Source organism: Amaranthus tricolor, chromosome 13 (genome assembly GCF_026212465.1).
Source record: "Amaranthus tricolor cultivar Red isolate AtriRed21 chromosome 13, ASM2621246v1, whole genome shotgun sequence".
Lineage (NCBI taxonomy): Eukaryota > Viridiplantae > Streptophyta > Magnoliopsida > Caryophyllales > Amaranthaceae > Amaranthus > Amaranthus tricolor.
In genome coordinates, this window is record NC_080059.1 from 9767811 (window position 1) to 9781905 (window position 14095).

General features: G+C 27.0%; 1 protein-coding gene across 1 annotated transcript; it reads left to right on the top strand.

The window, feature by feature from the left end:
* The first annotated feature begins 9152 nt into the window (after nucleotides 1-9152).
* On the top strand, nucleotides 9153-12487 carry LOC130797719 (probable protein phosphatase 2C 72). The gene is made up of 4 exons (XM_057660436.1): nucleotides 9153-9668; nucleotides 10177-10416; nucleotides 10818-11156; nucleotides 11949-12487. The coding sequence occupies exons 1-4, from the start codon at nucleotides 9498-9500 to the stop codon at nucleotides 12150-12152; spliced, it is 954 nt and encodes a 317-aa protein (XP_057516419.1). The 5' UTR covers nucleotides 9153-9497; the 3' UTR covers nucleotides 12153-12487.
* The last annotated feature ends 1608 nt before the right edge of the window (nucleotides 12488-14095 follow it).

Consider the following 14095-nt stretch of genomic DNA (forward strand, 5'->3'; position numbering starts at 1 on the left):
TCTTGACACTCTAAAAACATTACTCCTTATGATAAGATTTTAGAGTTAAATGTTTTTTCCCGAATCATAAAATATCCACAAAAAATATACATACAACCCAAATTAAGATTATGCTCTCACCACAACAACATTTCATTTTGGAATTTGTGTTATTAGTTTGGTTGTTTTTCTTTTTTATTATTATTAATTAAATATGGAAACTTTGATATTTAATTAAACTTTATTTCTTAATGAATAATAATAGTAAGAAAAAAGTCAATTTTCGAACTTGAATTTTTCAAATACACTTTTTCAAGAAAAAAATAATTTTGGTAATTTTGATTTTAGTAAATTTAAATGACTAAAATTATTAATTATATCTTATTTGCAATACAAAAATAATTTTGAATTAAAAAATATTTGTTAACTAAAAATACCCTTATAATTAAAAACTCTTTAATTGTGTACTAATATCCATAATAATATCAAAATATATGTCAACTTAATTATTTAGCTAACTTCAATATTTTAAAAATGATAACTAAAATCTTATCTAGAATAATTTTACACTGATAATTATGATAAAGAAAATTATATTTAAAACATGCTATTAATAAAGTGTTGTGTTCATAGAAGAATTTTTTTTAATTGATTTCATAGAAGAAAGTTTGATATAATGTTTGCCTAATAATTTAGCCTTTGATTAATAAACCTTAAACTAATATGTTTACTCAGACTAATCAGTTTACTTAGGAAAGAAAAATTTTCATTAGTAGAAATTATTTTTCATTAGTATTAAAAATTATTTTAATCAGTGAAATAAATTCATTTATTAATAATCTTTTTAGTTAGTAAATATAGTCAATTAAAATTTTTTAGTTTACAAAAAATAAACAATTATATTCAATAAATTTTTATATAAATTAACAAACTAATACATCTGTGCATCGCACGGAAACATATACTAGTTATACTTATATTAGTTTAGAAGCCTAGTATAGAGACATATATAAATAAAATTTTCAAATAATATTGCAAGAAAAAAAACTCTTGTTTAAGAAAAGTATGTAAATACTATATGCTTTAATAATGTAATTACTTTAGATAATAATATAACTTACTAAAATATTTAATCTAATTTAGCTCTTAAATTTTGCTAAAAAATATTTTTGTTAGTTACACTAAATTCAATTAAATAAAATAAACTAACTATTTATGAATGAATTGAGCTTATTTTGAGTCGATTCAAACTAATTTATTTGATTTTAATTTTAACTAAATTCAAACAACATTTGATAATTTAAATAAATATATAATTTTAAAATAATTTCTTACTTAAGTATAAAATGTTTTTTTAAACAATTATTGTCTTAAATATTCTTATTTTGGTGTAAAGAATTAATGTAATGAAATCTTTTAAATAATTATCTTACTTAGTTTTTTTTTTAGGAAAATAAATTTCCACGCAATCAATTATAGTTTTTATTAATATTCATCATTATCATGATAATTTAAATCAATCTATTATTTAAAAAATATTTTTTACTTATATAAAATATATTGTTTAAAAAAATTAATGTAAAATATATTCTAAATACTTACTTAATTTAACTTTAAATTTATTTAGGAAAATAAAATATCATGCACACAATCAATTATAGTCCTATTAAATTAATAATACTATATTAGGCAATGTATTAATTTCCAGTTCTTTTATTAATTATATTCTATATTAGGCAAAACTCTAAGAAATCGCCATGTGTTAATTTCCATTTCTTTTATTAAATTGTATGATGATTTGGCAAAACTCTAAGAAATCGCCATGTGTTATTTTTCAGTTCTTTTATTGAATTGTATGATGATCGTATGATTCCAGTTATATCCAAAAATTATTTCCAAATGTTTCATTTTTATAACAAAAGTAAGCCATGCTCCTTAAAATATAATCATTCTAAACATAATACAATCAGACATTTGATAAAATCGGTTATACTTAATTAAAATAAATGGAATGAGTTCTTAAGCTAATTTAAGAAAAAAAGTTTAATGAAATAATTAAATTTACTTATAACTTTTGTTTTTTACTAAAAAAAAGCTTATTTATCTAAACTATAGGAGAATAGTTCGGAAATTTTGAACAGAAAGGCCAATTTGTACCATCAAAATGAAAAAAAGAGAAATAACCGAATACACGGGCTGGATTATCAACATAATTACCTATAATTAACCAAAATCAAAACTAATTCAAACATTTATTTATTAACCGTTTAGGTTTTAGGTTTTCTTCAGGGTTTTTGCTTTTAAAAAGTTTCCACCTTCTTCTCCAATCTCCATCTTCAATTTCTCTTGATCAAATATCAATAGAAAATTTCTCTTGATCAAATATCAAATATCAAATATCAAATACCAATAATAATAGAAAATTTTGCTTTTTCTTAGTAAATATAGTATGAATTTATGAAAGAACTTTTTTTTTCAAAAAAAAAAAAAAAAAAAAAAAAAAAAAAAAAAACTTATCTTGCAATCTCAAGTTTGTTTTTAAAGAGAATTCTCTTGGTTGTTCGTAGTTCCTACATTGTAATCTTCCGATTGAATACACAACCTGACGAATCAAGAAATATTGATTTACATTATTCAATTTTGCTGAATTCATGCTTATGAGCTAATATTAATGTGGTTGTTGAGTTGCTTTTCTGCTGACCTTAGTTGACATGGAAATTGGTTAATGCTTTTGTTATTAGATAACTTTTGTCCAGCATTCTTCATTTTACTGGTTGCAAGCAAAAGAGTTGAATGTTGCTTATGGAAATATTGGTTCTTTTAGATAATTAGACATATTTATTAATACAATTAAGAGAAAGTCCTGAGATACATTCCACATAAAAACCTTGCAAGTAACGGGAAAGAGAAATTAATTCTGTTACAATTAGTGAGAATCGATCTTTACAACCCCACCATTTTGATAATTGTTGAAAATAGGATTTAGAGTAAAGAAGACTAAAAGCAAAGGTTGACAATAACAAATAAGAACAAAGATGGTTTTCTGATCTGGACCATCTCAATTATTGGTGCCTTAATTAATCTTCCATTTTTTTTCTTTATCATTGGGAGTTCAGTGGAGAAAATTGGATAAGTCAATGACAATAAATCAATAATCAACATGTTTCTATTATTATTTCAGGCGTATGAGTTTATGACTTTGATTCATTGCACCAGAGCTATTAATCGGATCATGTCAATATTTTAACGGATCGGATTGGTCAGGATAACATTTTAAATGAATTAAAGCATGTCAGGATAACATTTTAAATGGGTTAAAGCATGTCAAAAACCCGTTTAGACTTGACACACCCAAACTCATTAGAAAAAGTTCATTTAATTATCTTTTAGTCAGATTTGTATTTCATAGGGTCGATCCGCCTATATAAATGTAATAATGTCACATGTCTCGTTATTGAAAATTGGCATAGCACATTATTCCCTCTCTCTACCCGTGATTTCGTCTCATTAAATATACCCAATAATAACTTTTTAATCTGTCTTATTAAAGTTGTCCCATTACTATATTTGACATGATTCAATATATAAAATCACATTGAAATCTACGATTTATTTTTCTTTTTTATTTTACATTAAAACATATTATTATCCCATAAAAGATATGACCTCACCTATAATTCACCAATATACCTATATGTCTATTTTTCTTAATACATATTTGCCAGGTAGAAATTATGTATGTGCACGTAATACCAACTTATAAAATTTTGTGATCTAATTCACCATGTATATGTACTCCGTAAATCTTTATATAAATGCATGATAAAAGCACTTCAATCATGGTATATAATATATACCGATAATTTGTAAAATTCTTTTAGAAAATAATTATTTTAACCATTAAAAAGTTAAGAGTCTCAACTTTCACACGTATTGTTCATAAAACAATTATATTATGATTGAAAGTCTCAATATAATTATTAAAAGAAAAAAAATTAGCAATTACAATCAAGGGATTTAGTTGATTAGGTGCTAAAATACAATTTAGCATTTTTATGGAGTATTTTTAGTATCGTGTAAAATCAATAGAATCATATGGTTCTAGTTGAGATTATGACTATACGATTCTAACTAATTTTGATTTTATAATAGTTTAATTGTTAGTGTGTATTTGAATCGCAAAATCATACAATTCTACAATTTGAGTCAGTAAATTTAACAATCTTAAATGTGAGTGAGTTTCTCTTCCACTAATAGCCAATTGCATAAGCCTTGACCAATTGGTGTAATTTTTATGGTTCATTTTTATGATTATGGCAACTGTTAGATTTGCCATTGTTGAAATAATTGCAAAAGTTGGTTCATTGTGATGGATTGCTTGATGTGAATAAGGGATTGATCTTATAAAACCTAAACAATAACGATTATTAGTAAATAACTTAAAAGGACAAAATAAATAATATTAAAATAAATAAAATAAAAAAAGATAAAATAAAAAGAAAAAATTACTTAGAATAATCCAATATTTTCATGATTTTTCTACAATAATTGCACCTATTGATTAACCATGAATAATCCTAAATTTAGGGGGTATTTGCCCATAGTAAGCTTAGGTAACCCGATGACCTGCTATAGTGGGTAATTCACCAACAAAATAAAATGAAAATTAATGGTAAATTACAATTTTTTTTTGAAAATTTACATAAATAATTTTGAATAATTAAAAAATCAGAATTTTTTTTAATACTTTTTAAACATTTTTTTTGAAATTTTATTAAAAAATAAAATTGCTATTGTAAGTCATCTGGTTAATGAGTTTACTCTAGAAAAATACCTACTAAAGTTGAGATTATTCACGGTTAATCAATAGATGTGATCATTGGAGAAAAATCATTAAAATATTAAATTATTCAAGTTAATTTTTCCAAATAAAAATCACAAAAGACCTCCTCTAAAATAGAAACACAAAAGCATAATTTACTACTTTTTAAAATAAATCTCTTCCGCCATCGCTAAAACTGTCATGGTATATGATGATTCCAAAAGATTTTCCGGTCACCTGAATCTTAAACGGAGCTCTAATATCAAGATCTCTCATAACAAGACAAGAAATAGAAAACCAGTTAAAAATTTGATTGGCTCTGTTTCCGTGTTTCAATGTATTAAACTAATTTACATTACGAGCATTATATAATAAAACTCAAACTAGGCTTACAATAACTACAATTGTAATTTGCTTTTTTAATAGGATATATTTAGCGATATTTAATTTAAATATCACGATTTTAAATTTTTAATAGTATATATAGTGGACTTCGTGATATTTATTAGACCCTTTTGCAGTATAATAAAAAATCATACTAAATCTTTCTCGACAAAAGATCTACTAGACTATTGTAACAATTATATATGCCATTAAAGGCAAAAAAAAAAAGTGTCACTAAATCACTTTATAATGAAATTTAAAATAAAAACCAACAATTATTACATTAAAAATATAAATTAGTGGTATTTTTTTAATGCCACTAAATTTAATTTTACAAAAAGTTAAATTTGTTATAGCGAATCTAAACTAACCCTCCTAGAGAATACAATTTGTTGTAATAAAGTTTCCTTAATCTTACAAAAAAGTATTTTACTTAATTTCTAAATTCTAACAAGTACAATAATATTTGCAAGTAAGTTTTGTTAAAAATCAACTATTTCATTTAAATTACCTTATTATCACAAATTATCAAATAATAATTCTCCTATCATGAATAATTAATTAACAAAAAATTATAATTAAATAAGTATTCTCCATTGAAGCTTGCTAAAATGGCAAGACATGCCAGATATGAAACACCTTATTAGTGTGTGTCTATCGTTATCTGATAAGTACATGTGATGATCAACTAAACTACTTGTACTTCTCTACTTTAATATTATTGGCCTGAATATTCTCAAGTCTGCCAAAATTATTATTTTTCTATAAATGGATTCATCTTCAATCATCTTTGACTTAAATTTTTATTATTATATTTATTCTCCGCTTTTTAAGCTGCTGATCTGCCATCACCTCCTTCTAACTTTTGTCTTTTTCCCTTTTTTTAATGATGCTTAATTTTTAACTAATGATTCCCTCTACCCTGTATTTTCTTTGATTTACGTATTGATTAATTTTTTAAAAAAATTACTGGGTAGATTAAGAGAAGCGAAAGATTAAGTGAAAATTAAACTCATGACTCTTAACTTCTTGAATAAGGGTGAATTTAATAAGTAGTTTGAATAGATAAGTGACAATATTTAAAAAATGCTAAAAATCTAATAATACTGAAATTAAGAGTAAAAAATAAATATAGTTGATTTTATTGGACAACGTTCACCCTTAGAAAGAATTTGGTTTACACTTTTAGTGATATCACTTTTTTTTTATTACCTATGCTAAAAAGTGATTATTGATTTTCAACTAAAGTAAGACTTGATTCTCAAATTCGCTGATATCGTTTTGTTCTTGACATCATTGTATGATCAACGACTTACAATTTTTTTTGTTTAAAAACACTTGGTAATAGTTGACCAACTTATTATATGACGTGAGATTAATAAATGATATTGCAAACATTATGACTCTTCATGTGATGTTAAAGATTTTTAATAAAATTATTATAGATCATGCAATTAACATGAGTTTGTTTATTCACCATTATTGTAATTATACTCAAAATTTGATAGAATTTTTTTAGTTTTAACGTTTATTTACGTTTTAAAAATAAAGATAGATCGTTGTTAAAATGTATTAAATAGATATAACAAAAATAGAAACAAATATAGCTATGCATATTATCTATCCAAAATCTTTAGGGAAACACTTGTGTATGAATCTTTGTAACGTTTCATCTAAGCTTTTTTATTAAAATAATTGTTCAACAATTAGAATATGTGATCAAACATCAAATTATGCCTAAAAGAATTCATAATAGTTTTCAATTAAATTTTAAAATTAAAAAAATCTTAAAATAAAATATCGGGAAAAAATTTAATACTTAATATATTGGTCCTTTTTATAAGAAATATATTTACTAAAAACACAAAAACTTTTTTTTGGAAAAAAATTATTAATAAAGAAACAATTCTTTAAAACTTCTTGACTGGTAACGTCGACTAATATCGAAAACAAATTGATCTGGAATGATTCGAAAATAACCCATCATAAAATTAACCTAACCTGAAATAATCCAACTAAAATGATTCTTTTAGATTTGGGAAAAAGCCCACCCATTCGACTATTTTGATAAATCTACTTCTATGAAATATTCATTCTAAAATATGTAGGGAAAAAATGTTTAATTTTTAGAATGAATCATTCAAAGTCAACAAATCACATGTAATAATAAAATTAAATGAAAACATATTATTATTATTATTATTATTATATGAACGTCGTCCAAATTTATAGAATCTTTGATAGAATTTATTTACAAGTTATTAACAAAAGCTAGTTTTGCCTCATTCCCTTATCTATGAACTGATGGACACGTCAAGTGCGAGTCACAAAAAAAAAAAACAAAATACTATCTTTACTAGTACTTTCTATGTATAAGTTGTTTATAGCCAAGGGGATGGGGAGGTTCGATCATTGGCTAAAATCAGGGTTAGCTCTTGGCTTGTTGATGGTGGCGGTGACTGCTGAGTTGGGGCTATGGGCTGACTGGTGGCAGAGAAGGGGACAATGGGGGTATATTTTTTTACAGATTTTTTAAAATTTGGTTTTATTTTTTTATTTTAATTTTCTTTTATTTATTTTTGTAATTAACCTACTATTACAGGTCATAAATTTGATAGTTGTGTTCTCGGTAAACACTCCACGAAGTTTAGATTATTTATATTTAATTAATAGTTGAGATTATTATGAAAAAATGAGCAATAAATTGAATTATTCAGAATAATTTTTCCTTTATATTATCAAATATGTGGTTATAGATTTAATATTTATTACAAATAGTGTGTAAATATATATTTTTTATATTTACTCTTAAAAATATACTATTGTTCTCAGTTCTCACCATCGAACACCAAGGGGTTTGTTAGCCTTTGCCTAATAACCTATTCTTATAAGAGATCGGTGAAATGAGGACTTATAATAAAAAATCCAGGAAAAAATTATCTAGAATAATTTAATATTTTCATGATTTTTCTACAATAATCCCACCTATTATTAACCATGAATAATTTAAATTTTATGAGGTTTTTTTTAGAGTAAACCTGATAACCGGATGACTTACTTTAATAAGTTTTTTTTAAATAAAGATAAATTAAAATAAAATGTCGAAAAGAATGTTAAAAAATATTAAATAGTTTTTCTAACTTTTTTTTATTAGTCAAAATTTTTATGTAAATTCTCAAAAATTTTCTCTAATTTTACATTATTTTCAATCTAATTTTTTGGTAAATTACTTACTATAGAAGATAATCCGATTACCTAAATTTATTCTAGGAAAATACCCCTAAAGTTGAAATTATTTATGATTTATCAATAGATAAAATTATTGTAGAAAAATTATGAAAAAACTAGATTATTCTAGGTAATTTTCCAAAAAATCTACTCCCTCCGTTCTTTTTTTATTTTCTATATTACTATAACGAGTAGTTTCAAAAGTTCTTCCACTTTAGAATACTTTCTATTTTTAGAAAGTTTTTATCCCACTTTTACCCCTTAAAACCCCACTTTTCTTTTAATGTACCCATTTTCTTTTATTTATAATTATTTTCTCTCTCATACTTTCAATACAATTATTACTTCACACTACTATTTAATTAAAATAATACCCACTACAACCTCATACTTTTAATACAATCATTACTTCACACTACTATTTAATTAAAATAATACCAACTACAACCCAAAGATTCTATCTTTCTTAATATGTGTGAAAAATCCAAAATGGAAGATCAAAAAAGAACGGAGGGAGTATATGCTAACAATGTATATTATTAAATTATTTATTAAGCGCGTCTTATAATGAGGTTGTCTCATACAAGACTTTTAGGTTGTCTTCTACATTTTATAATGCATTTTTCTTTGTTCACACAAAAACAAGACATAAATACAACTATACATAATAAAATGCCTTTACATAATCACCAAAGAAAAATTTGGTGGTTGATGACCATTTCACAATTGAAAACATTTTTACAATAAAAGCCCGACTATTCTCTCAAAAATGAGATACGATTCCAACAAATGTACACCTCAGATGTCCTTTAACAAGGATCCAAAGGTAGAGTGCGTGAAACAATTTTATTCACAATTATAAAATTGAAATAATTGAATCAAGTTGAGATATTCAACTCTTTAATTAATTTAATAATCCGTATATACGGTATACGGTACACGGTACACGTCGTTGAGCAATTATATATACACGATACCTTGCGAAGATTGTTGATACAAGTGATTGAATATTCCAAGTCTTTTTGGAATTAAAGATACGAATACAAGTACAATAGTATTAATTAGTATTAGTATCTTCAAAGAAATGGGAAACTGTACATCTTGTGTAAGTTCTGATATTCAAGTGCACGAGTATGGCTGCATTGATAATTCTGTACACATTCGAGCTTCCATTAATGGTTGTTATAAGGTTGGTTCTGTGCACTCGGAACAAGGAGCTAAAGGTGTCAACCAAGATTCTGCTATTCTCTACCAGGTTATCTTCAAATTTCTTTATTTTCATTTTATTTCTGTCAAAGAATCAATTCAATCAAAAACTTAAATTGATGGTTTAGGTCTCGAATATATTATATGCTCTAACAAGTCCCTTTATATGAAAAGTATGTGAACCCTTGACTTCTAGTCATGCTTACTCTGTAACCATGTGAAGAAACCAACTTAACCAAAAATTTAAGTGAATGATAAAGGCCCAAAAAATGTTATATACTCTGATAGTTTACGTATCAAATCCTTGACAACATTCAATTCAATGATGATAGTCGAGTTATTAAATACCTAAACAAGTGTGATTCTGGGCACGTACAAAGTGCATAACCATATAGGATCTCCTAAATTACTCGTTTGTTAGGCTTCAAAGTTTAAAAAAAATTAAAAGATTAAATAGGGTGTCAAGATTAAATAGGATCTCCTAAACAAGTGTGAGTTTATATATGTTTTCTTGGGTTGTTTTTGCTAACTTTGAGGTTGTTTTGTTGTTAATAAAGGGATATGGAAGAGAGGATGGAGCATTTTGTGCCGTTTTTGATGGGCATGGAATAAATGGGCAACTAGTGAGCAGAATAGCAAGATATCAACTACCAACAATACTAGAAAGCCAAATGAAAGTCATGGAATGGAATGAAGCTTTTGTTAGTTCATTTAAAGCCATGGACAAACAGATTAAACTCATTGATACCATTGATTGTTCTCTTAGCGGAAGTACTGCTGTGGTTGTTGTCCAACAGGTTAGACAATGACTAACCTAATAGACTATTTATAATCAGCTTAAACTTTTGGTTTGTGATTATTTAATTCCTTGATATCACAAGTTCCTTTACATGTGTCAAATCCACACTTGTAGTAAAGGACTCTCATGTAATCATAGAGTTTCAACCATTAGATTGTTTAAAAAATGAAAATGTTTAATTGTTGGTTGTAACTGTTCAAAAAAATAACCCCACATGTAATCCAATATCGAAAAATTAAAAAGAGATTGACTAACATATAATTAAGCTGATGGGCTATTTTTTTTAAGGAGGAAATCTCATCGAATTTGTGTGCAGCTAATTCTTATCTTATACGAATCTTGTTGTGTACAAGTCAATAACAAATTTATCGGTAACACAAACAATCTTGTTTTGGACAGGGGGAAGAGCTAATTATAGCCAATCTTGGAGATTCAAGAGCTGTTCTCGGGACGTTGAACGAGAACAGAGTGGAAGCAGTTCAATTAACAAAAGATATGAAGCCAGATGTAGAAGAAGAAGCAGATCGGATCAAGAAAGCAAAGGGTCGGGTTTTTGCTCATAAAAGTCAACCACATATATTACGCGTATGGTTGCCGGATGAGGATGTTCCAGGGCTTGCTATGACTCGTGCATTTGGTGATTTTGATCTCAAGACCTATGGAATTATTGCCACTCCTGAGCTCACTCGACGCCGTATTACCTCAAATGACCTCTTTCTTGTGCTCGCTTGTGATGGGGTATGCTTAATTTCTCCTTCTACCTTCTACTTTTTCTATGATCATCAATCTTATTAGGAAGTTCATTATTCTCATGTAAGACGGTTTTAGTGTGAAATGCTCTCCTGGTCAATAAAGCATATACGCTTTTTGTTTTGTGGTCGTCTCACTGAAAGATGGTCTTTCACAAGAGTATCTAGGAAGTTTAATTAAAAGATACATTATTATTGTTTTCTAGCCCAAAATAGTTGTTTAAGTCTTGAAGAAAAGGTATTTAAATACTATAAATTTTAGATTAGCCTAGTGGCCGAGTTTTTTTCTTTCATCCTTGTGAGTTTGATTCTCACTGCCTTACAACTTACAAGAATGATTATTTCCCCTCTTTTTGTCAATAGGGATTCAATGGCCTACCTAAAATATAAATAGTATTGCGATACCCAAAAACTAAAAAATATTAGTTCTTTTCTCTTAAAATATCCTTAATCTATTCGCAATTCAAGTGTGAAGCTAAGCGTTGATTATTCTATTATAAAATCTAAGCTCATAATTTTTATTTGATATTAAACAATGATTAAAATGCAAATGAAATATTTAAAAATAGCAAATGATTTCTAAAAATTTATTTTTTAATACATATCAACAATTATATTACTAAATAACCAATAATAATCTCAAATTCAAAACTAATTGAAGTAAGATTATATTTTTTAGTTTAAAAAAAAAGTAAGATTAGATTTTTATTTGATTAAATTTATTATAACGGTTGACGATAAACTGATATGTTTATTTTTATATCTAAAAATAAAAAAATAGGTATGGGATGTGCTGAGCAACGAGGAAATAGTGTCAGTGGTGTGCTCAGTTAAAAATAAGGAGACAGCAGCAAAAGCAATAGTGGACGAAGCTTTAGCTGCTTGGAACCGCAAATTTCCATCAGCAAGTGTAGATGACTGCACTGCTGTCTGCCTATTCTTGCAAGACACAAAAAAGGACTCATTTTTGCCTCCTGCTACTTAAATTTTGCACTATCCAACAATTTAACTTGCTCGTTGTTCTTCTTAATTAGCCACTATAATTAAACGTTAAAATTGAAACGGCCAAATTAGAGCTATGAACGCTCATTCTTCGCTTATTGTCGTCGCTATTTGGGCGTTTAATTGTACGTTGTGAGCTGCAAAAGGGTCTTTATTATTGATGGCTTGCTAATACAATATGGATGTAATAATGAGGGGGAATGTTTCACTTCATTTGTGCATCTAAATGTCATCACTTATTTGTGATGGTGCAATGCGCAAAGTGTTATGTATATAATTATTGGAGTAATAATAATACTATTTGAACTTTTGTATTTAGCAAATTTTTCTTGTTTAATTTCTATGTTTTATATCGTGTATGCAATGCAAAATTTCGCAAATAACCATGGACCCATTTCAAAATCAAGAAAGAAAGAACGGTGTGGGATAAACATAGGTGGAATTTATTTTTGTGTGGAAGTGTAAGGTACAATATGATGAGCTTAATCCTATCATGTGTAACATGGTATACTGCTTTTTGTGCAATGAATCCAGCCGATCCAAAATAAGCAGACAAATTAAAGTTACTAGTCTAATGTTTGATCAGGCTAAAAGTTGGTATGATATGGTGATGACAATAATAATGTTGACAATTTGAAAGGTTATTCGGGTTAATAGTTGATTTGGTAGTTGATTTTTTAAAAATATTCTCTCGACTTTTCTATTTCATGTCTTTTTGATGTGGTTCGGATAAAAGGTTTTGGCCTTTTGACCCTGAAAAGTTTGCCCTACATACAAATGGTTGCTAGATTTTAAAAGGTAGAATGTGTGCCGAATATAAAGGTGTTTAGAATCTTTGTGTTTGCCAAAGGAATTTGATCTAGAAAGACATGTATTAGCAAGGAAGTTATTTTCATCCTGGACCGAGTGATGTTTGTAGAGAACCTAATCCTTGAATAGATGAGTTGCAAGGGGTTTGACTTGTATATGCTAAGCAGGATCTCTTTGAATTAATGACAAACATAAAGTTTAGAGGGCAACTCCAACTAAACTCGTTAAGCTTATATATATGGTAATACTCTTAGCTTCTATGGTTCATGCCCATATGGATTAATAAGCCTAATAATAAATTTTAACATGATATCAGAGCAAACTATTTATAATTGACGTGTACAAAAAGAGTAAGGCATTATCAACATTTTAACTAGTGAGCTAATTCACTTATTATCAATTGATGTTTAAGATGAAAACTTCTTAAATGCAAGCCTATATGACTATATGAGTAAGCCTGACAACAATTTAACACTTAAAATAACAGGCTTTAGTATGATCTAAGTTTCATTATTTCAACAATAAAACGATCTCACTTATTATGCTTGCCCTAGCCTGTGCTCAAGACCAATGAAACAATTATCTATCCTCAAATCTTCATGGAACAAAAGCTTTATGTACTCTCGTACTAGGCTTGGCATGATTATTTTGAGCGTGTTAACGAGGCATCGAGCAATCATTTTAAAAGTGGTGCTAAAAAGACTTATTTCCCAATTCCGAACTTGATGGGATTTCGCATGTGAGGAGAGCGATAGGATAGTTTTTCCTACATTGATAAATTAAAGAATGTGTTTTTATAAGTCATTAGAGCCCATCCTCCCATAGCCATATGATTTTGAGATGTCTCCTTGGTTTATGGAGTGTGTGCACCTCGTATTTCTCGTTAATATGCTGATATTCACAATAAATTCAGCTTAATTTAACATCTATAACCTATTATAAAGGCTTGACTATATTTTTGGGTTTGAGTGGAAAAAAAGTTCTATTTACTTAATTCTCTTCTGAATTAGTGGCTTTAATATTTTCCTTCGTAAGCAACATGCTTTGCAATATATTTCCAGTTGCCAAATTGCCTTAAAATTAAATGAATTTGGAACTCAAGAATTTCACAAGCTT